The sequence below is a fragment of the Oncorhynchus masou genome, chromosome 17, assembly GCF_036934945.1.
Source record: "Oncorhynchus masou masou isolate Uvic2021 chromosome 17, UVic_Omas_1.1, whole genome shotgun sequence".
NCBI lineage: Eukaryota > Metazoa > Chordata > Actinopteri > Salmoniformes > Salmonidae > Oncorhynchus > Oncorhynchus masou.
The window spans coordinates 20,208,895-20,233,537 of record NC_088228.1 but is presented as its reverse complement, the minus strand read 5'-3'; the positions used below and the strand labels follow the sequence as shown (position 1 = coordinate 20,233,537).

The 24,643-nt window shown below is 42.8% G+C and overlaps 1 protein-coding gene across 7 annotated transcripts; it reads left to right on the top strand.

Annotated features, from left to right (window-relative positions):
• The first annotated feature begins 1,692 nt into the window (after window positions 1-1,692).
• On the top strand, window positions 1,693-24,598 carry LOC135558663 (centrosome and spindle pole-associated protein 1-like). 7 transcript variants are annotated; one of them, XM_064992674.1, is made up of 29 exons: window positions 1,694-1,960; window positions 2,766-2,886; window positions 3,037-3,112; window positions 3,221-3,324; window positions 3,534-3,599; window positions 3,817-4,178; window positions 7,812-7,967; window positions 8,685-8,776; window positions 8,896-8,992; window positions 9,735-10,064; window positions 10,463-10,581; window positions 12,147-12,249; window positions 12,901-13,015; window positions 13,097-13,135; window positions 13,347-13,494; window positions 14,180-14,311; window positions 14,867-14,973; window positions 15,222-15,371; window positions 15,572-15,715; window positions 15,885-16,001; window positions 16,116-16,182; window positions 16,276-16,402; window positions 18,739-18,884; window positions 22,002-22,148; window positions 22,348-22,388; window positions 22,506-22,566; window positions 22,819-22,922; window positions 23,216-23,366; window positions 23,510-24,598. In XM_064992674.1, the coding sequence occupies exons 2-29, from the start codon at window positions 2,782-2,784 to the stop codon at window positions 23,728-23,730; spliced, it is 3,627 nt and encodes a 1,208-aa protein (XP_064848746.1). In that variant the 5' UTR covers window positions 1,694-1,960; window positions 2,766-2,781; the 3' UTR covers window positions 23,731-24,598. The 7 variants fall into 7 exon arrangements, 6 of the variants coding, with proteins under 6 accessions (XP_064848746.1, XP_064848745.1, XP_064848744.1 ...); XM_064992673.1 differs by having other exon boundaries at window positions 10,457-10,581; window positions 23,513-24,598; XM_064992672.1 differs by having other exon boundaries at window positions 1,695-1,960; window positions 10,457-10,581; window positions 12,904-13,015.
• The last annotated feature ends 45 nt before the right edge of the window (window positions 24,599-24,643 follow it).

The following is a 24,643-nucleotide window of genomic DNA, read 5'->3' as shown; positions in this document are numbered from 1 at the left end:
CGCATTACCCTCAAAGTAATGGACTTGCTGAAAAATCTGTGCAGATTGCTAAATCACTCATAGATAAAGCAAAAGCAGACAAGAGAGACCCCTACCTCAGTCTCGTTGAATACCTCAACATTCCAGTTGACAACTTCAAATCACCAGCCCAGCTATTTATGAGCCACAGACTTTGCTCAATCCTTCCCAGCACCAACCAGCAGCTGCAACCTGAGGTCATCAGCTACAGAGACAACAACAACAAAAGCGATACTACGACAGGTCAGCTAGACCACTGCCACCACTGATCGACGGAGAGTCAATTAGAATCCAGGAGCATGGCCTCTGGAAGCCAGCAGTCGTCATCCAGCCAGCTGACACTGAACGTTCATATCACGTCCGCACCGCAGAAGGAGCGGTGTACCGCCGCAATCGTCGTCACCTACTGAACACAAAAGAACAACACACTGATGAGATGAACTGTTCCCCTGAAAGAGAACGTGATGGACTAAACACACACACACACACACACAGCACAACATACACCATACTTACCTGCAACACCACAAGAGCTGTTGACTGACCCAGAAGCATGCTCAGCATCATATCACACAAGGTCAGGAAGAGAGGTCAAGCCCAGAGCTGTCCTAGACCTTTGAAATGTGAAAGGGTGTAGGCAGATTGCTGCCCTAAAAGAGTTCCAGACTGTAAACTTGCTATTGAAAGTTCACTTGAAATGTTTTGGTATTGTATTTGTTTGAAATGTTAAGATGTTATTTCTACAGTGAAAGCTGAGTTGGTGAGAATCCCTTGTTTGAAAAGTAACAGTATGTTGGATTAATGTTTCAGAGTCTATGTTGATTCAGTTGGTGTAGTATGCAATATTAATGGTTACTTACCTTGAGTTCAAACTACAGAGCATTTATTCAAAAGAAACATATTATGTAAACATTTTTATTTTGTTTTAAAAGAAGGGGATGTAATATTCATATGTGTAAACATACTGAATTGTAATTGGATGCATTTTATCGCCATATCATACTGTGCTATGATTGGTTAAGACCACCCAAATGGTTAGGTCATCGGCAGTTTGATCCTGGTTGGCGATACGTGAACATTCCAGTCATATAGCTAGCTAATAAAGAGCTACGTTAAGAAATATCCTGTAGTACTGCATTTTATTATTTTGTACAAAGTGTGCAAAACAAGACAAAAGGTGTAGTTGGGTAGCGGGGAAATTAAAACATTGATTTGTAAAAATGGGTTAGGTTGCTGGCAGAGACAATGGGATGAAAGTAGTAAGGGCAGAAATACATCTGTACGGGAGATAGTAGTGTCATGTCATGGGAACAGAAGTGAGGATGTTGTGTAGGATGTGATTAGGGCATACGGGATTTAATTCATATTTGAAATTAATAGGTTAACATGGTACTGGAATGTGTAATGGATGAGTGGTAGAGGAAACGGTTGAACATGCATTATTATTTTGTGATTATTTGATAGGGTCTGAGATGTTGAACGGAAAGCCACGTCGAATTTAGGCCTACATTGAACACCACACATTGGTTGATACTGTATGCTGAATGATATAACTACTATTTCCATTTTAAAATGTTATGTGATGCATTTTCTTCATTGTTTTTCATGCTAGGCCCCTCTGGTAGGCCTACATTATGATTAGTTAGCCACAGTAGCCTGATTGGCCACTGTTAGAACAGTAAATTAAAACGGGTACAGTAAACGCTCGCCGGAAATTGCACAGCAATTTCACAAGGTTCAAGACCTGACATTTGCTCATGTTAGAGGGAACATTTGATTATGACTCATACCGTGGGGCTTTATTGTTTGGGCGGAGAAATGTGTATCTTGTCAGTATATCCATAATCTTTGCTGTTGCCATTTGGCAGCTATTGCCTTGTAGCTTTAGCTACCTGAGTAGCAAATGTTAGCAAGTTGGCTAGCTAACTTGGTTGCTCAAATGGTGAGTATTATTTATGCCATTTTAATATTTCACTTGGCGTGTTAGGAAACCAACTCAGCAACAGTTTTCCAGTCAACGCCTGACTTGCATTCATTTGTCGTTGTAGCGTGAGCTAGCAAACAGGTTAGCTGGTCAGCTAACTTCCTTTAGCTAGCTAATTGAGTTTATAATCAGAATCTGGCATGTTCGCTTACTCGTGTAAAAGTATTCATGTTTGCGTGTAACGTTAACGTCAGTTTGCTTGTTAGCTAGCTAGGTATGGTTTAAATGCTAGTTAGCTAAAACCAGTGCCTGGCCCTAATGTGTGTTTTTTTATGAGCTTCCTTCTGTCTATAGTCAGAATAAACACCAATCAACCGCACCGCTGACTGGACTTTCTGTTTAATTAACAAAGCAAGAGTTACGAAGTACGACCACATGTCTCTCGCTAAAACATGATTTTGTGTTCAGTGGTTGCTTGACAACGGAAATTAAAGAGACAGCGGATCATTGCTAGATTTGGCAATGAGATGATCAGAGGAAATTACAACAGCATACGTAGATGGTTCAGTTACAGTCATGCTAGCTACCAGCTAACGTTACCTAGCTGCTACTATTACTATACGATAACGCAGCCAGTTAGCTACCAGTAGCGTCCAAATGTTTACAATTCAAGACCTTTCTTGCAAACGTCAACATCATCTCTATTTGTACCATTTCACAGAAACATTGAAGTATCTGTTTACTAGCTAGATAACGTTATAATGTGTGTACGTTGCTAGTACAGTTGAGCTGTATTTATACATTTTGTCACTGTCTTTTTCAGTGAGCCTGTATTATAAATGGAGATGGATGATGAACTTGAGAAATTCATCCAGCAACAGAAGGACAGAGTGGCAGAGGATAAAGCCAGCTTGGAACAGGATCCACCTTACCTTGAAATAAGGGTGTGTTTCAATGCTCCTTTTACTGTGGTGCTAAAATACTGAAAATATTGGACTTGGACATGAGTGCAGTGCATGCTACTTTATGTGTTTGGTGACAACTGAACAAATTATTGCAATTTTCTGACCTGTGACGTATTTACTGATCAACAGACAAAAGACTACAAGGCCCATGACCCCACATTCACAAATATCCCAACATTTAAGTCAGCCACAGAAAAAGGGAAGGGTACAGTATAGATTTGAAGTTATAAACCCAATTTGTAATCACTTTGTGGTAGATCTAAATCCTGGCTGTTGGGAGGTCTTATTTCATGTATGCCATCCTGTTTTTCAGAGGAGAATTGTTGTCTAAGTTTACCTTTGGGTGAAGACTATGAGAGGAAGAAACAGAAGTTACAGCAAGAGCTCCGTCTGGACTACAGACGCTACGTGGCTCAGGTAATAATATTACCAATGGCAAAAGTTATATAGTTTTTACTACTTTGTAACCTGTCAGCATCCATGCATGGGCCACAAGATTTACTGGAATGTTGTGGGTGCAAGGAGTCAGTGCAGTTATCTTCCAAATATTTTTTTTACCAAATATATATATTTTTTTACAATCTCTGATATGGGCTGATTCGGCCAATTTTGTTCCTTAATTATAGAAAAAACATCTCAATGCTGCAGAACCAGACCCATCCCTTCCCATTGGTGAGAGGAGAGCTGCTAAGGTAACCTAGACAGTTCTGCATATAGCCTATTTTATACCATGCTCAGTCAACTGAAGCCGCTTAGAGTTCATTGAGAGAGAGAGAGAACTTTAGACGTTAGGTCATCTTAAACATGTCTTAAGAGAACGTGCTCAACTCTATCTTCTGCAAGTAAAAAGGGTGCTTGGAACGAAAAGTCGATCATTTTTAAGCTGTCCTTTCCCCCTCATACACACAGGAGCAGCTTGCTTCTCTCAGAGCTCCTCCAGAAATACCTGTTGTCCACTGCAGCCCCCGACCCCCGGTGCACCCCAAGCAGGCCCCCTCCATGAGAGACGCAGCCACGCTGACAGAAGGAAGGAGGGGACTGCACAGGGGAGGACGCTGCCTAGTGGAGGGCAAGAGGATGGAGGGCCTGTGGCCTGAGGATGAGCTGCTGCTTCCCAGAGAGAGGGCCAGGTTGGTGAGAGTGGACTTTGACTCTGAGGCAGACCTCACAGAGGAAGAGCAGGATCTGATGATGAGAAGGAGACCAAGGCAGACGAGGCTAGAGAGAGAAGAGAGGACGTGGCAAAGAAGACACCACAAAACAGACTTAAGGTATTTTTTTTTTAAAAACACTTCCTATGTGATACAAATAAAATATTTTTGGACATAAGGTCAAAACAAATCAATATTTATTGGTCGCGTAACCAGATTTGCAGATTTTATCACCTGTGCAGTGAAATGCTTATGTTTTCTAGCTCCAACAGAGCAGTAATACCTAGCAATACAAAACAATACACAACTAATCAAAAAAGTTTAAATAAATTAATTCATATCAGAGCAAGCAATGTCAGAGACCAGAATATAAATACAGTACCTTCATAAAGTATTCACACACTTGACTTTCTTAATTGTGTGGTTACAAAGTTGGATTAAAATTGATTTAATTGTCATTTTTTTGGTCAAAAATCAAACACAAAATACTTCAATGTCAAAGTGGAAGAAAAATTAACTTATTATTTATTAATAGAAATAAAACATATGTTATTAGATAATTATTCAACCCCGAGTCCATACATCTTAGAATCACCTTTGGCATTGATTACAGCTGTGAGTCTTTCTGGGCAAGTCTCTTAAGTGCTTTGCAAACCTGGATTGCACAATATTTTCCCCTTTTTAAAATTCTTCAAGCTCTGTCAAGTTGGTTGTTGATTATTGCTAGACAGCCATAGATCTTCAAGTGATTAAATCAAAACTGTAACTAGGCCACTAAGGAACATTCAATGTTGTCTTGGTAAGTAACTACAGTATATAATTGGCCTTGTTTTAGGTTATTGTCCTGATGAAAGTGGATTTGTCTCCCAGTGTCTGTTGGAAAGCAGACTGAACCAGATTTTCCTCTAGGACTTCGCCTGTGCTTAGCTCTTTTTTTCTTTTTATCCCCCAAAAAACTCCCTTGCCGATGAAGAGCATACCCATAACATGATGCAGCCACCACCATGTTTTAAAATATGAAGGGTTGCACTCAGTGATGTGTTCTATTGGAAGTGCCGCAAAAATAATGCTTTGTATTCAGGACATAAAGTTAATTTCTTTGCCACATTTTTTGTAGTTTTAGTGCCTTATTGCAAACAAGATGCATGTTTTGGAATATTTGTATTCTATATAGGCTTCCTTCATTTCACTCTGTTATTTAGGTCAGTATTGCGTAACTACAATGTTGTTGATCCATCCTCAGTTACCTCCTATCACAGCCATTTAACTCTGTAACTGGTTTAAAATCACCATTGGCCTCATGGTGAAATCCCTGAGTGGTTTCCTTCCTCTCCGTCAACTGAGTTAGGAAAAACACACTTATCTTTGTAGTGACTTGGTTGTATGGATACACCATCCAAAGTGTAATTAAGAACTTCACTATGGTCAAAGGGATTTTCAATGTGATATTTTTTTTAATGTATTTTTATCTACCAATAGGTGCCCATCTTTGCAAGGCTGTGCTTGAGCTGCACTGTTTGACTGAGGGACCTTACAATTGCCTGTATGTGGGGATTACAGAGATGGGGCAGTCATTCAAAATCATGTTAAACACCATTATCGCAGAGTTAGTCCATGCAACTTAGACTTGTTAAGAAAATTTTTACTCCTGAATTTATTTACGCTTGTCATAAAAGGGGTTGAATACTTATTGACTTGAAATTTCAGATTTTCATTTTTTATTAATCTATAAACATTTCTAAAAACCTAATTCCATAATGGAGGTGTCATAATTCCCTTAAAACCTTGCAGTCAAACAGAGAATTGGTTCCAATAGTTTTTCCACCATTAATTTTTCCCATAAGGAATTTTAGAAACACTTAAAATAAGGGCTGTGTTTCATGTAGGCTTACCCTACCGTTTTGATGACAATATAAATCTCTCTCGGACAAGGTGACTTTTGTCAATATATTGAGAAATCACCAATGGTGACTTTTAGATAGTATATGAATAGAAGAGGTGTGTACAGCAGTAGTTGTATAGGATGAGACATGACTAGAATACAGTATATAGATAAAGTGGATAAAACTGTATGTAAACATTATTAAAGTGACCAGTGTTCAATGACTATGTACATACAGCAGCAGTCTCTAAGGTGCAGTGTATAGTACTGGGTGGTAGCTGGTTAGTAACAGTGACTAAGGTTCAGGGCAGGGTACTGGGCGGAGGCCAGCTAGTGGTGACTGTTTAACAGTCTGATGGCCTGGAGATAGTAGCTGTTCATCAGTCTCTCTGTCCCAGCTTTGATGCACTTGTACCGTCTCCACCTCCTAGATGGTAGCAGGGTGAACAGGGCTGGGGTCCTTGATGATCTTCTTGGCCTTCCTATGACACCGGGTGCTGTAGATGTCCTGGAGGGCAGGAAGTGTGCCCCCGATGATTCGTTGGGCGACCGCACCACCACCCTCTGGAGGGCCCTGTGGTTGCGGATGTTGCAATTGCCGTACCAGGCAGTGATACAGCACAACAGAATGCTCTCAATGGTGCGTCTGTAGAAGTTTGTGAGGGTCTTGGGGGCCAAGCCGAACCTCTTCAGCCTCCTGAGGTTGAAGAGGTGATGTGTCAAGGGACCATTTCAGGTTGTCAGTGATGTGCACACCGAGGACCTCCACTGCAGCCCGCCGATGGGGATGTGCTCTCTGCTGTCTCCTGTAGTCCACGTTCAGTTCCTGTTTGTTGACATTGAGGGAGAGGTTATTTTCCTGGCACCACTCAGCCAGGGCTCTCATCTCCTCCCTGAAGGCTGTCTCGTTGTTGTTGGTAATCAGGTCTACCACTATTGTGTCTACAACAAACTTGATGATTGATTTGGAGACGTGCGTGGCCACGCAGTCATGAGTTAACAGGGAGTACAGGAGAGGGCTGAGCATGCTCCCCTTGTGGGGCCCCCCTGACCCCACTTGGGGTCGGCCCGTCAGGAAATCCCGGTCCCAGTTGCATAGGGTCGGGGTTCAGACCCAGGGTCCTGAGCTTAGTGATGAGCTTGGAGCGCACTATGGTGTTGAAGGCTGAGCTGTAGTCAATGAAAAGCATTCTTACATAGGTATTTCTCTTGTCCAGGTGGGATAAGGCAGTGTTTTGGACGCTGTCTGGGCCGGCAGCCATGCGAGGGTTAACACGCTTAAATGACCACGGCGAAGGAGAGCAGACAGTTCTCGTGAGCAGCGGGGGCCCGTGTCAGCGGCTCAATGTTTTCCTCCAAGCGGGCGAAGAAGGTGTTTAGCTTGTCTGGGAACGAGGCGTCTGTCTTCCACGTGGTTAGCTTTCCATTTTATAATTCGTGATTGTCTGGAGCCCCTTCCACGTATATCTCGTGTCTGAGCCGTTGAATTGCGAATCCACTTTGTCCCTGTACTGACGATTTGCCTCTTGATTTACGGAGGTCATAGGCAGTCTGTTTGTACACGTCCATGTTCCAAGTCACGGTGCCATTGTCGTGCAATTCTTGTCATGTGTAATTACAAATATACCGTTTTTTCTTACCTGAACAGCAAACAAAGAAAAAGGCACAAATATACAATATGAAAATAAGATTAAAACAAATTACATTCTATCCCCTCCCTCCACCCATTCCCTGTTGGCCCAACTTGTTAATGGTTTCAGTTTTTAGCTATGTAATTGGTTAACTATTCCTACTGACATGGTATTTGCAGGATGTTTTTATGTCTATGTTTTGAAAAAGTATTGTTCATCGTCTTCCTCTTTTTTGCCCAGGGACATGTCAAGGCTCAGGGACAGAGGTGCTGAACTGCCTGACTACACAGAGAGTAGTCAATATGCAGACAGGAAGGAGACTAACGGGTCTGTTGTTCCTGATGAGGATTATTTGGAGGCAAGCCGGGGGACATCCTCTCTAACCCCCAAACCCAAGTACGTCAAGTTGTACTAAATCACTATAACTATAATTTTGATAACTTTAACTTCCAAAGGATTGTGCAAAAACCAATTTGGACAAGTGAACATGATTGGATTTCCATGTCTCTCTTTTTGTTATGGATTTTATAATGCAGTGCATTTTCTCTATGTAAATGTATGTAAACAGTAGACAAAATATCAACTTTAATCTGGATAAAACATTTTTTGGTTTCAATTTTAAGGACATTGGATGGAAAAGGACAGATGAAAGGTCTGTCACACTGTAGCTGGATCATGGCTTGTTGATTTAGATTCCGCTCGTACAATAAGATCATATTTTTATTTATTTTACCTTTATTTAACCAGGCAAGTCAGTTAAGAACAAATTCTTATTTTCAATGACGGCCTAGGAACAGTGGGAACAGTGGGTTAACTGCCTGTTCAGGGGCAGAACGACAGATTTGTACCTTGTCAGCTCGGGGGTTTGAACTCGCAACCTTCCGGTTACTAGTCCAACGCTCTAACCACTAGGCTCCCCTGCTTCCCAAGCCGGCCTGAAATCAGACAAACCAATAGTGCACCTTAAGCATTTTGTTACCCTCTGCACTCAAAACTTCACTAACACAATTCAACCACTCGCTCACTAAACAAACATTGAAGAATACCGAGAGACAATCGTCTGTGAGGTATGATGAGTGTACTGTGAGTGCTGATTGACGTCCTATCTGCCAGGCTGCAGGTACCAGCAGGGATGAGACCCAGTGGAAGATCCAGATCCTCTACCAAGAAGGACGAGGTTGAATTCGTTACCGGGCTTATGATTGGTAAGACCCACTCTGTTCTGAAGTTCATTACTAAGATTAACTGCTGTGTTTTTTTTTTTTTGGACTAATTGTACATTTGATGATATTCCTCAAATGTGGTGACATGGCATGTCTGACAGGGGCTGCAGATGCAGCTGCTGCCTTGCAGGGAAGGAAGGAGAAGTACAGGCATGAGCTGCAGGAGCAGATAGCTGAACAGCAAAGGAATAAGAAGAGGTGGGTGTCAATATCTGAGTTTGATCCTGCTGTCCAATGAAGAACAAACCCTTACATTTTCCATCTTAGTGTGATGGGCTACATTTTAGCAGCTTTGTAGTCTGAGGTAGATTTGATTGCAAGGCTGCCTTTACACAGGCAACCCAATTCTGATATTTTGACAAATCAGATCTTTTGCCAATAATTATTTAAATATTGAAATAGTATGGGCGACGAGAAAAACATTTAAGGCCAAATGGAAAATAATGCAGGCACTAGGGACGGGGTTGTGAGCATGCCTGTCTGGGCAGATGAGAGGAAGTCATTGGGCGGCAGGGTAGCCTAGTGGTTAGAGCGTTGGACTAGTAACCGAAAGGTTGCAAGATAAAATACCCGAGCTGACAAGGTATAAAAAAAATCTGTCTTTCTGCCCCTGAACAAGGCAGTTAACCCACTGTTCCTAGGCCGTCATTGAAAATAAGATTTTGTTCTTAACTGACTTGCCTAGTTAAAGGTAAAATAAGTTGTTTGTGTGCATCTGTAATTTGTTGTTCATATATGGAGTAAAATAAATAAGATTCAAAATTATCAGAATTGGGCTGCCTGTGTAAACGCAGCTTAAACAAATCTACCTCCGACCACAATGCTGCTAAAATGCGTCTATGTACATCATGTAGCCCATCGCACTAAGATAGACAGTAAGGTTTTCAAACACAGATATGGATACCTCATGAGCTGTGTGTTATGTCCTTTGTCGTATTAGGGAGAAGGATTTAGAGCTCAGAGTTGCTGTGACAGGGACAACTGACCTGGAGGAAAAGGCAGATCGGATCAAACAGTTTGGAGCAGTTAATAGTGATGACCATGCCAGAAAGAGAAAAGACAGCTGGTACCCACCAGGCCAAGCTGTGGACCTACCAGGAGATGAGTTGAATGGGAGACCCAGTGAGGAAAACAGAGAGAGGCTTCCCCCTGAGCAGCCCTGCGTGGCCTTCCAGTCCCCCCTGCTGGACTACAGCCACACCGTGGGCCTCAACAGTGGAGGCACCTCCCCTTATAGCCAGGCCATTCACAGGAGCATGGACACTCCCAGGTAAAACAAAACAAAGATTGTCACATAACGTTACACTGGAAAGGTTCAGTGAAATGTTGTTTTACAGGGTCAGCCATAGTAGTATGGCACCTCTGCAGCAAATTAGGGTTAAGTGCCTTGCTCAAAGGCAGATCGACAAATGTTTCACCTTGTCAGGTATTCGAACCAGCAACCTTTCACTTATTGTCCCAACGCTCAAACCACTAGGCTACCTGGTTGCTATGACAGTAATCCTGGTCTGCGTCCCAAATGGCACCCGGGCTCCAGTCAAAAGTGGTGCACTATATAGGAAAAAGGGTGCCATTTTGAATAGCCCAAGTGTGTTTTCAATCTGATAAATTCACTACATTATTTTTTTGTCTGACAATTTAACATTGCCGTATGATTTTGAGTTTCAGGATGGCAGGTTTCCTTCCTCATCTACCATCCACATTGGCAGATGCATATAGAAGTCCCTATGATGAGGCCCATCTCTACTATGGTGCAAGGAACCCACTGGACCCTAACCTGGCCTACTGTAAGCACCACCTACCTACCAGTCTATTATATATCAAATTTTATTTGTCACATGCCGAATACAACAGTGAAGTACTTACAAGCCCTTAACCAACAATGCAGTTCAGAAAAATACAAAAAAAAAAAAAAAAAAAAAAAAATATATATATATATATATATATATATATATATATATATATATATATATATATATATATATATATATATATATATATATATATATATATATATATATATATATATATATATATATATATATCAAATAATTAAAGAGCAGCAGTAAAATAACAAAAGCGAGGCTATATACAGGGGGTACCAGTACAGAGTCAATGTGCGGGGTCACCGGTGTCGAGGTAATTGAGCTGTACATGTAGGTAGAGTTAGTGACGATGGATAGATAATAAACAGAATAGCAGCAGTGTAAAAGAGGGGGGGTTAATGCAAATAGTGTTGGTAGTCATTTGATTAGATGTTCAGGAGTCTTATGGCTTGGGGGTAGAAGCTGTTTAGAAGCCTCTTGAACCTAGACTTGGCGCTCTGGTACCGCTTGCCGTGCGGTAGCAGAGAGAACAGTCTATGACTAGGGTGGCTTGAGTCTTTCACAATTTTTAGGGCCTTCCTCTGACACCGCCTGGTATACAGGTCCTGGATGGCAGGAAGCTTGGCTCCAGTGATGTACTGGCCGGTACGCACTAGTGCCTTGCGGTTTGAGGCCAAGCAGTTGTGATACCAGGCAATAATACAACCAGTATTGCGCTTGATGGTGCAGCTGTAGAACCTTCTGAGGATCTGAGGACCCATGCCAAATCTTTTTAGTCTCCTGAGGGAGAATAGGTTTTGTTGTGCCCTTTTCACGACTGTCTTGGTGTGCTTGGACCATGTTAGTTTGTTGATGTGGACACCAAGGAACTTGAAGCTTTCAACCTGCTCCACTGCAGCCCTGTCGATGAGAATGGGGGCGTGCTCGGTCCTCCTTTTCCTGTAGTCCACAATCATCTCCTTTGTCTTGATCATGTTGAGGGAGAGGTTGTTGTCCTGGCACCACACAGCCAGGTCGCTGACCTCACTATAGGCTGTCTTGTCGCTGTTGGTGATCAGTCCTACTACTGTTGTCATCGGAAAACTTAACGATGGTGTTGGAGTCGTGCCTTGGCATGCAGTCATGAGTGAACAGGGAGTACAGGAGGGGACTGAGCACACACCCGAGGAGCCCCCGTGTTGAGGATCAGCGTGGCGGATGTGTTGTTTACCTACCCTTTCCACCTGGGGGTGAGCCGTCAGGAAGTCCAGAATCCAGTTGTAGAGGGAGGTGTTTAGTTCCAGGGTCCTTAGCTTATAGTCTATATTAACACATGAAAAGAGTTACATGTTACAATACACTTACAAAAAAATGAATGGATGTTTGCTGGAGTGAAAACAATTTACTATGTCCCAATGTCCATACTAGCATACTATTTAGTATGCATAACCAATGCATCACTTCATACTAAGTAGTGTGCACATTTTGGCATATAATACATGTGTTCTCTGATCCAGCATAATGAGTGTTCTGTGTTTCTATGTTAGATGGTCAGATCCCACTGACAGGAGGGGTGCAACCCATGTCCTATCTCAGCCTTCCTCCTGCTGGGCCTCACCCCAGCCAGATGGGTCCAGAGCCCCCTCCACAGTATGTGTTGTACCAATCTCATCCTTTCTCTTCCCTTCAACACCTAGGCTACATTCTGATTATCTACCGTTCTCCTGAAGTGTGCACTTGTACACTCCCCCTCATTGATTGAAAAGGAATGGACTGCTGTGAGGAATATGGGGAAGTGAACGAGTGCCCACTTCTAGAGAAGGTTAGAGAATCGGGACTCTCTCTTCAACACCTACAATGAGTGTATCCCCTATTCACCAATTGGGGGCACCTCTTCTAAAGGAACAAACAGAGCTGTTCCCCCTATCGATGGATAGTGTTCTGTTATGAGACGGTCATGCCCACTGGCCATATGGACAGACAGGAGTGTTGACTCCCTGCTGAGTCACTGCTGCAGTCTGCACGGGTCTGGTCAGAGTTGTTCCCTCCCTGCTGAGTCACTGCTGCAGTCTGCACTGGTCTGGACAGCTCTGAGCTGTCTTGCTCTCTCGCCTCCTAGTGGCTGTATGAAGATATTTTTCAGTGATATTCATTACATAAGGCATGAAAAGTGACAAACACATCAATTGTCTCCTGTTTCCCATACCTTTTTGCATAGTATTGAACATTTCAAATTGATCTGCTTTTTATAGTAATGAACAGAAGGAATACATGAGTGAATTAACATTGTCTCTTGTTCAGCAGACCTGCCAGTGATGCTGCTACCATGGGTTCAGGGATTGGAGTATTCCCTGCAGAGCAGGTCAAGCCATCTAAAGAGAGTGTGTTACGTTACAAGGAGGCACTAAGACAACAGGTACATTGAGAATGTGATTGTGGAAGTCAGCAGAATCTTTCATCTCCATGCGTTTTGTCACCGAGTGTGCTATTTCGGCAGGGAGACCCCAGGAAAGGGAGGAGTCAGATTTTTTGCCAGGTAACAGATGAGTTGTAGCTTGATATAGAATATTACAAGTGTTATAAAAAGTATTTAACTGAATATGTTTAGACATTCCAACAGCAATATACCATTGCACTCCAGCCGCTTCCATTGCCCTCTGTGACTGGTGATGATTTGTTATGCGTTATGAATAGACAAATATCTTATTTGGTATTCTGATCAGTGTTCCGTCCTAACCTGACTACAGATCCAGGAGAGACGAGAGCGGCGGAGGCTGGACAGGGAGGAGACAGATCGCTACGAGGCCAAGCTGGAGGCAGACATGAAGAACCACGACCCCTGGGGGAGAGGAGGAGGAGGAGCCCCTCTCAGAGACAGCGGGGGCAACCTCATCAGTATGTACCTGTGGTGGAATTATTGTAATCAAAAGGAGAGACTTAGATTTTTTTCTAAACAATCAAACTGTATTATTTAATTAGTGCAGTAATGGAGCTGGTCGGTAACCACCCCTGGAGGTGATCACTGAGAACTCAACCTGCTGGTTTGAGCCACAGCATTTTATAGCAAAGTCCAACCTCCTTCAGTCTACATGACACACAACAGATATATGGAGTGGGTCACAAGGTTAAGATTTGTATGAAAGATACTTATAATTCACAGCAGACAGTATCTGCTGGAAAGACTGTCCTCTTCGTGTAGAGACCAGGGTCTGGCCCCCCAACTCCATACTGGAGCCATCTCCCCCGGGTACCTTATAGAACAGAAACATTTACTCATGCTCTGGAATGCGGTATCACCCAGAGGTCCATCCTCGGTAGAACACACACATATGAGCATTCTAACAACCCCTTATTCTGTTGCATAAAACGACCATTTGATGCAATAACAACATTATAACAATCTTGTAATTTCCACCATATCCCTGTTATTTCCCTTCCTCCACACTATGGTCCACATTCTCTAAACTTTGTTTCAGTTCATATGTTTTGGAGACTGATAGCAGAGAAAGGCCATTGTGTAATGTTTTTTAATCTTTGTAAAGGATATTGCTAATCATAATCGTGTGAATTGTGTTACCAGCCGATCTGCACCAGATGCACAAGCATAATGAAGAGGCCTACATCAACCCTGAGACATGGCAGAAGAGTGCAAGAGCCACCATGGCAGTGCCCCGAGAGGACACTAGACCTCCCTCCACCCACAGAGTCTCAGGTAGATGCAGTGGTTTTCACATTGATGTGATTCTAAGGACTGAGAAGAAAGCTGCGTCCCACAAGGTACCCTATTCCCTTCATAGTGCACTACTTTTGACCAAAGCCCTATGGGCCCGAGTCTAGGCTGCCATTTGGGAAACAACCCAAAGTGGTAGTGGCACCCTCAGAAATCTTGGTTAATCCAGAACTAAAGTCGTGTGTAATTGGTCAGATGCTCGATGCATGTTAAGAGAGAGGGCGAGAATCGGAACCGGAATGAAGAGCTCCACCCTCTCTGCAAGTTACGAGCAAGTCTATTAGCCCTCTGCTTCGGAAAGTCAGATGCTAACACCTGTGAAATCGTGATTTGTCCAAATAACCAGTGACAAAAAACCTAAGCACCGGAACTAATGCTGCTCATCATGTCTCGCATCCCGTTTGTATCATGACAGACCTACGGTATCATTTATGTTTACGTAGTCCGTCCATGAGCGATTACAGCTTCACCATCCTGTCCAACTCACTGTCATGTTCAGCTACTATGTTGTTTTGTCTGGTGGGTTTCTCTACGCAGGTTTTGCTCAGGCCCCTTCATTTGCCAGAGGCAGTATTTTTGGGAACCTGCCCACACCACAGCAGCTCCATGAACAGGAAAAGTACAAGGCTTACCTCAAACAACAGGTACTGGATGTTACACATCAGTACTGTGATGGCTAGAGTAGCGTTTTCATATTATCACCACATAAACATTCCCCTAAACTTGATCAGAAGTCACATTTAAAAAAAGCTTATTCCTGAGCTTAAACTCAATGTTGTACTGATGCACATTGATGATTTGGTTAACCATACACTCAGCTTTGATATCTGATTGGATACACGCATACAGACTGTCTCACTGATGACCCTGGTTGTCTGTCCTGCTGCCTAAGATTGAGGAGAAGCGGAGGAAGGAGGCGGAGGAGCGAGAGTGCCAGAGGCTGCAGGAGGAGAAGGAGGAGAAGAGGCTGTTTGAGCAGAGGGAGCGCATCCAGAGAGAGTATGAAGAAGAACAGGACAGGAAGAAACGCAAGGAGATGGAGGTCAGTATTAACTGGACCAGGGCCATGGTTCACTAAGGGAGCTGTAGCGTTAGGTTACACTGCAATACTCATCTACTACTACAAGCAACACGTCCATCACCTGAATGCTATCGTTTGACATGAGTCATTCAAGTTCAGCAAATATTTATTGTAACTCACTCACTCAGGGGACTGAGCAGTTGTTGTTTTTTTTCCTCCAGCAAAAAGCCAAGAATGATGAGCTGATCCGTCTGGCTGAGGAGCGAAAGAAAGAGGTGGAGAGGACGAAGAAAGAGGCAGAGGAGAAGGAGAACTCTGCCCTGAGGAAGCAGTATGAGAAGGAGAAATGGGCACGCCTACAGGAGGTGAGCTCGATGGGTTTACTGGTTTACTGTTCAGACATTAAGCCTAGTCCTGGATTAAAAAGCATGCTCAATGAACAATCTCTATTGAAAGTGCTTTTTAGTTAGGAAGTAGGCCCTGAGAGATTCATATGAGATAAGTGAGGACATTCATGTGGTTGTCTGTCTGAAGGTACCAAGGGAGCCGTCTCCCCCCATTCCCACCCTCCAAAAGAGGCATCATGCTCTCCAGTACAGCCCCAGACCTCCGTCCATGGACAGCCATCGCGTTACTACTGTCCCCCTGTCTGTGAGTGACTTCCAGAGCACACAGCATGTCCACTTCCACACCACCATAGTTTGACTGAGGAAGTATCAGTGGAGCACAACGACTGGATCTTGTCTTCCTCTCTTCCCCCTGTAGGAGCGCTCTCTGTCAGGCCTCCAGTCCCCCCCAGTCCCAGCTCGCAGGAACCAGCTGAGAGCCGCCGGTAACACTGCCTCACACTATAATACAGTACACAGCAGGTAGAAACTCAATTGTCTCTCAACACCTGTGATGCTGACGTGTGTGTCTGTGCCAGAGGACCAGCGGGGTGTGATCAGCGAGCTGTCCGAGCTGCGTAGACAGCTGCGTAGCGAGCAGAAACGACTGGAGGGCCAGCTACTGCAGTCAGAGTGGGAGGAGCTGGACTCTCCAATGAGTGACAGGTAAGACTGGTGAGGTGATGCCCTCCACTGTTGGTCGTGTGTAGTGCTGTGAGTTAGTGATGCAGTTTGACTCATAACCCACAGTCCCCACAGTTATATCCATGGGACTGACAGGTGTAGACTAATTAAATATTGTGTAGATGAAGGGTGGGTGGGTTGAAAACAGAAAACAATACCTTAAATCAATGAATGTATAGTTCTTGTGCAATTTATATCCAGAGAGCTTTAGGGCCTAACTGTACATGTGCCAAATAGCCTACACACCAATTGCCAAAAACTTTTGGGAACGTGCAGAAAAAGTTAACATCAATCCTGGAAGCAAAATGAACAATGTCGGAGTTTATTTCAATAAGAGAAAAGCTGCGAAATGCAGAGTTGAAAATAAATAAGAAGGGAGGGTCAGAAAAGTAATGTTTGAGAAACAGTCACAAGACTGGGACTGTAGCCTACTGTTCAGATGGGTTAAATGGAAACTGAAATCTGGACACTGACTGTAGGTCTATAACCTCTCACATAGCCTTAATATTAGTGCATGTAGAATTAAGCATTTCTTGCAGTAAAGTTCTACACCAAATTAAGGCAACATTTTGACTCCGGAACAGCAGTGGAGAAATTATTAATCTTTCAGCATCTTGAGAGAATAAGAATGCTCTTAAATACTGTCTGTAGACGTGCTGTCTTTATCAGCATCATAAAAGCGAATAGTGCAAATTGAACTGACATTTTATCAGAAACATGTTGGGTCGTTTCCCCAGATTTCTATTTACTTAACCAGTCAAACTGATATCATATGGAAATTTTGCACAGAAAATCATTCCATTTTTTTTTGTTGAGTTAGTGCACTTTCTCCCCGTTCCCTAAACGTCTGTCATCCGCGAAATAATAACTTTTTTTACTGAGTTACATATATGGAAATTTGTCAATTTAAATAAATGAAATGGACCCTAATCTATGGATTTCACATGACTGGGAATACAGATACAGTATGCATCTGTTGGTCACAGATACAGTGCCTTGCAAAAGTATTCATCCCCCTTGGTATTTTTCCTATTTTGTTGCATTACAACCTGTAATTTTAAATTGATTTTTGGTTGGATTTCATGTAATCGACATACACAAAATAGTGCAAATTGGTGAAATGAAATGAAAAAATTACTTGTTTCAAAAAAATTCTAAATGAAAAACAGAAATGTTGTGCGTGCATATGTATTCACCACCGTTGCTATGAAGACCCTAAATAAGATCTGGTGCAACCAATTACATTCAGAATTCACATAATTAGTTAGATTGCACACAGGTGGACTTTAAGTGTCATATGATCTCAGTACAAATACACCTGTTCTGAAAGGTCCCAGAGTCTGCAACACCACTAAGCAAGGGGCACCATCAATCAAGTGGCACCATGAAGACCAAGGAGCTCTCCAAACAGGTCAGGGACAAAGTTGTGAAGTACAGATCAGAGTTGGGTTATAAAAAAATATCTGCAACATTGAACATTCCACAGAGCACCACTAAATCCATTATTTAAAAAAATAGAAATATGGCCCCACAACAAACCTGCCAAGAGAGGGCTGCCCACCAAAACTCAGGATTCAGGCAAGGAGGGCATTAATTAGAGGCAACAAAGAGACCAAAGATAACCCTGAAGGAGCTGCAAAGCTCCACAGCATCTGTCCATAGGACCACTTTAAGCCTTACACTCCACAGAGCTGGGCTTTACGGAAGAGTAGTCAGGAAAAAGCCATTGCTTAAAGAAAAAATTTGCAAACACATTTGGTGTTCGCCAAAAGGCATGTGGGAGACTCCCCAAAAATATGGAAGAAGGTACTCTGGTCAAATGGGACTAAAGTTGAGCTTTTTGGCCATCAAGGCAAATGCTATGTCTGGCGCAAACCCAACATCTCGCATCACCTTAGAACACCATCCCCACAGTGAAGCATGGGGGTAGCAGCATCATGCTGTGGGGCAGCATGGCAGGGAGGGACTGGGAAACTGGTCAGAATTGAAGGAATGATAGATGGCGCTAAATACAGGGATATTCTTGAGGGATACCTGTTTCAGTCTTCCAGAGATTTGAGACTGGGACGGAGGTTCACCTTCCAGCAGGACAATGACCCTAAGCATATGGCTAAAGCAACACTCAAGTGGTTTAAGGGGAAACACTTAAATGTCCAATTTGAGAATCTGTAGTATGACCGCCATTTTTTATTAATTCAAAAATGTTTGTGGGACAAAAAAAAACAAAACTACCTATTGTCGACCCCTGGTCTAGGCTATATGTTAGCCCCAGTGCGGTGTGTACACGCTGAACGATGTGACTGTGTGCTGGTGTCCAGGCACAGGGACAGGGAGCAGCCCCAGGTGGAGGTGTTTGACATGGCCAGACTGCGGCTGCAGGCCCCCGTCAGGAGACCCTCCTCCAGGAACACAGAGCCCAACAACCTGCACAGGATCCACGACTCGCTGCAGTTCAGATACAGAGGTAAAGATATACAGTGACTGTTTGAATAATGGGCCTGTCCCAAATGGCACCCTATTCCTTATGTCAGTGGTTGTCAAAGTGGGGTCTGTGGCCAGATCTCAAAATATATCTAAAAAAAAATATAGTATCCTCAGTGCTCTACCAATTATACATTTTAACACTTTGTATTCCACAACATGTTTTGTGTTGTAATTTAAAGCAAGAATCCTTAGTTGCTACATCCATTTTCGGTATGAAAATATGATATACAGTTGAAGTCGGAAGTTCAAATACACTTAGGTTGGAGTCATTAAAACTTGTTTTTCAACCACTCCACAAATTTCTTGTTAACAAACTATAGTTTTGGTAAGTCAGTTAGGACGTCTACTTTGTGCATGACAAGTAATTTTTCCAACAATTGTTTAGACATTTCATTTATAATTCACTACATATAATTAACTGTATCACAATTCCAGGGGGTCAGAGGTTTACATACACTAAGTTGACTGTGCCTTTTAAACAGCTTGGAAAATTCCAGAAAATTATATCATGGCTTTAGAAGCTTCTCATAGGCTAATTGACATCATTTGAATCAATTGGAGGTTTACCTGTGGATGTATTTCAAGGCCTAGCTTCAAACTCTTTCTTTCTCCATGCAAACACAGATTTTGGAAGTGGCGGCAATTTTCAACACCCCTCATTATCACATTTATGCACGCAACCACTCACTTACACTACTGACTACACATACCATTGTTAATTATATTTAGTTCTACTTTAGTTAAATATATTTTGTTATTTCTTATCTCCACGTTGTCTCCTTGTTTGTTACGCACTTTGAGCCGGTTCGTGACAATCTGTACAAACTATAGTACGCAAGTATAAACACCATGGGACCATGCAGCTGTCATACCGGTCAGGAAGGAGACGCGTTCTGTCTCCTCAAGATGAATGTCCTTTGGTACGAAAATTGCAAATCAATCCCAGAACAGTAGCAAAGGACCTTGTGAAGATGCTGGAGGAAACAGGTACAAAAGTATCTATATCCACAGTAAAACGAGTCCTTTTATTGGCATAACCTGAAAGGCTGCTCAGCAAGGAAGAAGCCACTACTCCAAAACCGCCATAAAAAGCCAGACTACGGTTTGCAACTGCACATGGGGACAAAGGTCGTACTTTTTGGAGAAATGTCCTCTGGTTTGATGAAACAATAATAGAACTGACCATCGTTGTTTGGAGAAAAAAGAGGGAGGCTTGCAAGCCGAAGAACACCATTCCAACCGTGAAGCACAGGGGTGGCAGCATCATGTTGTGGGGGGAACTGGTGTACTTCACAAAATAGATGGCATTATGAGGAAAGAAGATTATGTGGATATATTGAAGCAACATCTCAAGACATCAGTCAGGAAGTTAAAGCTTGGTCGCAAATGGGTCTTGCAAATGGACAATGACCCCAAACATACTTCCAAAGTTGTGGAAAATGGCTTAAGGACAACAAAGTCAAGGTATTGGAGTGGCCATCACAAAGCCCTGACCTCAATCCTATAGAACATTTGTGGGCAGAACTGAAGTGTGTGCGTGCAAGGAGGCCTAGAAACCTGACTCAGTTACACCAGCTCTGTCAGGTGAAATGGGACAAAATTCACCCAACTTATTGTGGGAAGCTTGTGGAAGGCTACCTGAAACATTTGACACAAGTTAAACAATTTAAAGGCAATGCTACCAAATACTAATTGAGTGTATGTAAACTTCTGACCCACTGGCAATGTGATGAAAGAAATAAAAGCTGAAAAAAATCATTCTCTCTACTATTATTCTGACATTTCACATTCTTAAAATAAAGTGGTGATCCTAACTGACCTAAGACAGGGAATTTTTACTAGGATTAAATGTCAGGAATTGTGAAAAACTGAGTTTAAATGTATTTGGCTAAGGTGTATGTAAACTTCTGACTTCAACTGTGCATATATATATTGATTCTTGAAGAATGTATATTTTATAAATGCCTCAGGAGCTTGTTTTAATTGTTGTATACCATCGAATCCAAAATATGAGCTTGTTTTACATCCCCTGTTTGTAAAGAATGTAAATGCAAACAAACACCGTATAGCCTCAAAACATTAAAACTATTCATTTATCATAGATTGTCCTTGCATCCATAGCTCTGTCTATGAATTTGAGAATGGTTACATTTCTCCAGGCCCATCCCTCAGCTTTTTTTTTTACCAAAACAGAGTCATGTAGAATTGCAGGAAATGAGCTTGAAAATTGCAACATTTTCTTTCCTATGCCAAGAGTTGGGCCTATAAAATGTTCCTTCCCAGGGCCTGAGACTTGGTTCGTCTGGCCATGCATTGCCAACGTCGTGGTCAAATGATTTGTTTGCTATTTAAATCTCACTCGAGTTATGAGGGGTCCCTGTTGAATTTGCTACCACTAAAGGGGTCCCCGGCCCACAACATTTGAGAACCCATGCCCTATGTAGTGGTCTACTCTTGACCAGTGCCCATAGGGTCAGGTTAAACGTAACGCACTGTATGGAATGGAGTGCCATGTGGAATGTAATCCAGGCCATTGATTGTTAAGTCTTGAAAGGGCAATTTTGACACTTCAACCTTCTATTCATAATTTCCAGCACGAAACCAGTCTACATGTGTAAAAACATCGCATTTCTATGATCTGTGGTTAAGAAACATAATTAAAATGTTTAAAAAAGTATTGTCACAACACAGGGTAGGATTAAAAGTGATTTTCAAAACTTTAAAACCTGAGTTTCCAATCCCAGGAGGATATTTTATTGCTCACCACTGCACTGCAAATCTTAGTGTTTGAACATCACTGTTTTTAAAATGTAACTTTTGATGTCATTGGATATTTTTATCTGAATTTTTTTCTACAAAATGTAGAAATGTGCTGTTTTCACATGTTTACACTGGTATTGTGCTGGAGATAATGACAATGAGGTTGAAAAGTGGTGGATTTGCCCTTTAACAGCACACTATGCTCATAAAACAAATGCAGCAACTAAGGCTGTGTCTGCACTCGTTTTCCTGTTCCCTTTTTAGTGCACTACTTTTGACCCGGGTGATCAGTATTGTCATGCGTGTATTGAGTGGAGAAGCCTTGTTTGTACTGCAGATGTTGACTCCAGAGAGGTGGAAGGCCATGGCTACTGTGAGCACCCTAGCGACAGGGGTGGACAGAGTGTGGACATCCAGAGACAGGCAGACTACAGGGAGGAGCTACGCAGGATCAACAACAGCCTGAGGAGGAAACCTGCCTCCGGTCAGTAACACACACTCTCAATATCAAACTCCACTCGCTGACTACAGACTCAATATCAACCTAACTGCTTAAATACTCATTGCTCACCTCTGTTCACTGCTTTATCACTAACTAGTGGACTTAACTAACATGAGGATATTTGCAGGCGGAGTACTTGCACTTTAAGGGCTTGGAAATCATTTGTCTTTCTATTTTGCAGATTTTCACTTGTCACCACCCCAGCAACAAAACCATTATTTGGTGAGTTTCTACTTGCCAGTTTGTTTAGCTATCGCCCTGAACCACAGAGTGGTCTCTTTGCTGTACAGTACATGCTTGTCTGTGTGTGACACAATGCCTGTACACTCTTCTCCCCAGAGGAATGCTGTGGGGGATCCTATGAGAGGTTCTCTGTTGGAGTCTGACAGTGCCTTCATTGGTAAAGCCTCTGGTGGTTCACTACTATCATGTGTAGTATGGGATTGAACGTCTTGAGAATCACATAACTAAAGCTTGCGTCCCAAATGGCACCATATTCCCTAAATAATGTGCTACTTTTGACCAGAGGCCGATGGGACCTGGTCAATAGTAGTACACAATAGGGAGCCATTTGGGATGTACACCAGTTGTTGTAAGGGAAGGAGTGACTTGAGAGCAACACCACTAACTATTTACTGTGGTTTACCCCAAGATCCCATGGGTGAAGCCTTCCCAGTGTCCCCCCCACCTGTACAGAAGCCCCAGCTCTCAGCCAGGGAGAGGAGGAGGCTGGCCAAGAGGGCAGACCTGCACAATGTAAGAACCCTCTATAACCTAAAGTTCAGTCTCTAATATCTGGGACAGTATTCTCCAAGCATCAGAGGGCTGATCTAGGATCAGGACCCCTTTGTCCTTGTATTCTTTTTCATCATGATCTAAAAGGCTAAATGGTTTCTAAATCGGCGGCACTGAGACACTTGATACATACAACGCCTGACCCATACATCATTAATATATCCTCACTTCTTAAATAGAGGCCAGTGGCAGCTCTCCATTGAAAATGCTATATTCCTCTACCATCATTATACCTTGTGCTCTGGCTTGATTAGGAGCGGGGGAGCTCCAGAGAGCCTGTTGGCCATCCAGAGAACTACTCCCGCCAGTCAGAGGCTAGTCTCAACACACACCACCATGGTAGAGAGCGTAACCACCATAGGACCAAGAGGCTGCTGGCTGTGAGCCGCCATGGCCTCAGAAGAGGTGGGTGTTGTTTAAAGATTAAACTGAGGCTGTCAGTGCCCCAATGTGCCCAGAATGGAACAATTTGTCAGCCATCTTACCTGGGAGATCTGTCTATGAATCATTGTTAGGTTGATGATCTGTTTATGGTCTCTCTCTTCCAGCAGACCTGTCTGGTGATGAAGATATGTCTCCGCAGGTTTCCCCTCGCACCCCACACACTCAGGGCTCCGTGGATACGGTTGCCACGGAGCCGTGGATGAGGCCAGGCACCTCAGAGACGCTGAAGCGCTTAATGACTGGTCAGACCCCCTGCAGGGAGAGGCTGGCCAGCATAGAGTCTACCGTGCAGGACTGGGAAGGCCCCTCTACCTACCATGGCTAATCTAACTATCTCCGCTCTAACACGGTCACTCAAAGCACTTTGGTCCCGTACACACTCAGGTTGTACAACTGATGCACAAAGCTTAACGTGTTAGACCCGATTTTCTGTGAAGAAACTGTTGTGTAAAATATTGATTTTGCGTTGTACAAACTGAGTGTGTAGGGGACCTACGTTTGTACACTGCCCTCACTTGGCTTGATGCATCCACATCAGTGGTCATGCTGACAGGATCTCCTGCTTTAGCTTCTAAATCAATGTGTCTAACTTAACCCTTTACTTTTGCAGTGCTTGACTTGTGTATCATGGTCTACCTCAAAATACCTCTTGCAATGCAGAATTATGAAAAATGCATAGATTGTACTTTCATGGACCTGTAATGAAAAATATGCAGATTGTCTAAGAATGGTTAGTAAGTACAAGGGAGAAAAACTCCATTCTTATAAGGACACTGTGTGCAGGCATTTTCTCCAGTCAAGCACTATTAAAGTTGATTAGTTAAATCAGGTGTGTAAGAGGTGGGCTGGAACAAAAGCCTGCAGCCTCAGCTGCCATCCTCTAAAAGAACAGTGTGCTTGGGTTGCCTTAGGACTATTAATTCTGTATCGCTGATTGAGCTGACATGCATCGGTTACTGTAAATGCAGTCTCCGAACGTTTAAATTTCAGTCACGCTGAACTTCTGCAAAACGGATGGAATAGAGCTCTTAGTCTTTGAAACAGTTCAGGACATCTTTCTATAATAATAGCACTACATTTGTAATGTAAATTGTTCAAATGGCATATTTTTTTATATGTACCGTGTGTAAAGTGTTTGGCCAAGATGTGACCTAATTTAACTTAATAGAATAAACTATATTTTAAATAAGGAAGTTTTGTACATTGTGTTTCAGTTCACCTGATAGCTGTTTAATTTG

Bases quoted from the DNA above. Each gene is read 5' to 3' on its own strand.
- LOC135558663 (XM_064992671.1), top strand. From the start codon at position 2,782: ATGGAGATGGATGATGAACTTGAGAAATTCATCCAGCAACAGAAGGAC. The intron at 10,065-10,456 runs GTAAAACAAAAC...TATGATTTTGAG, and splicing joins AGGAGCATGGACACTCCCAG to TTTCAGGATGGCAGGTTTCC. The intron at 16,403-18,738 runs GTAAGACTGGTG...GCTGGTGTCCAG, and splicing joins GACTCTCCAATGAGTGACAG to GCACAGGGACAGGGAGCAGC.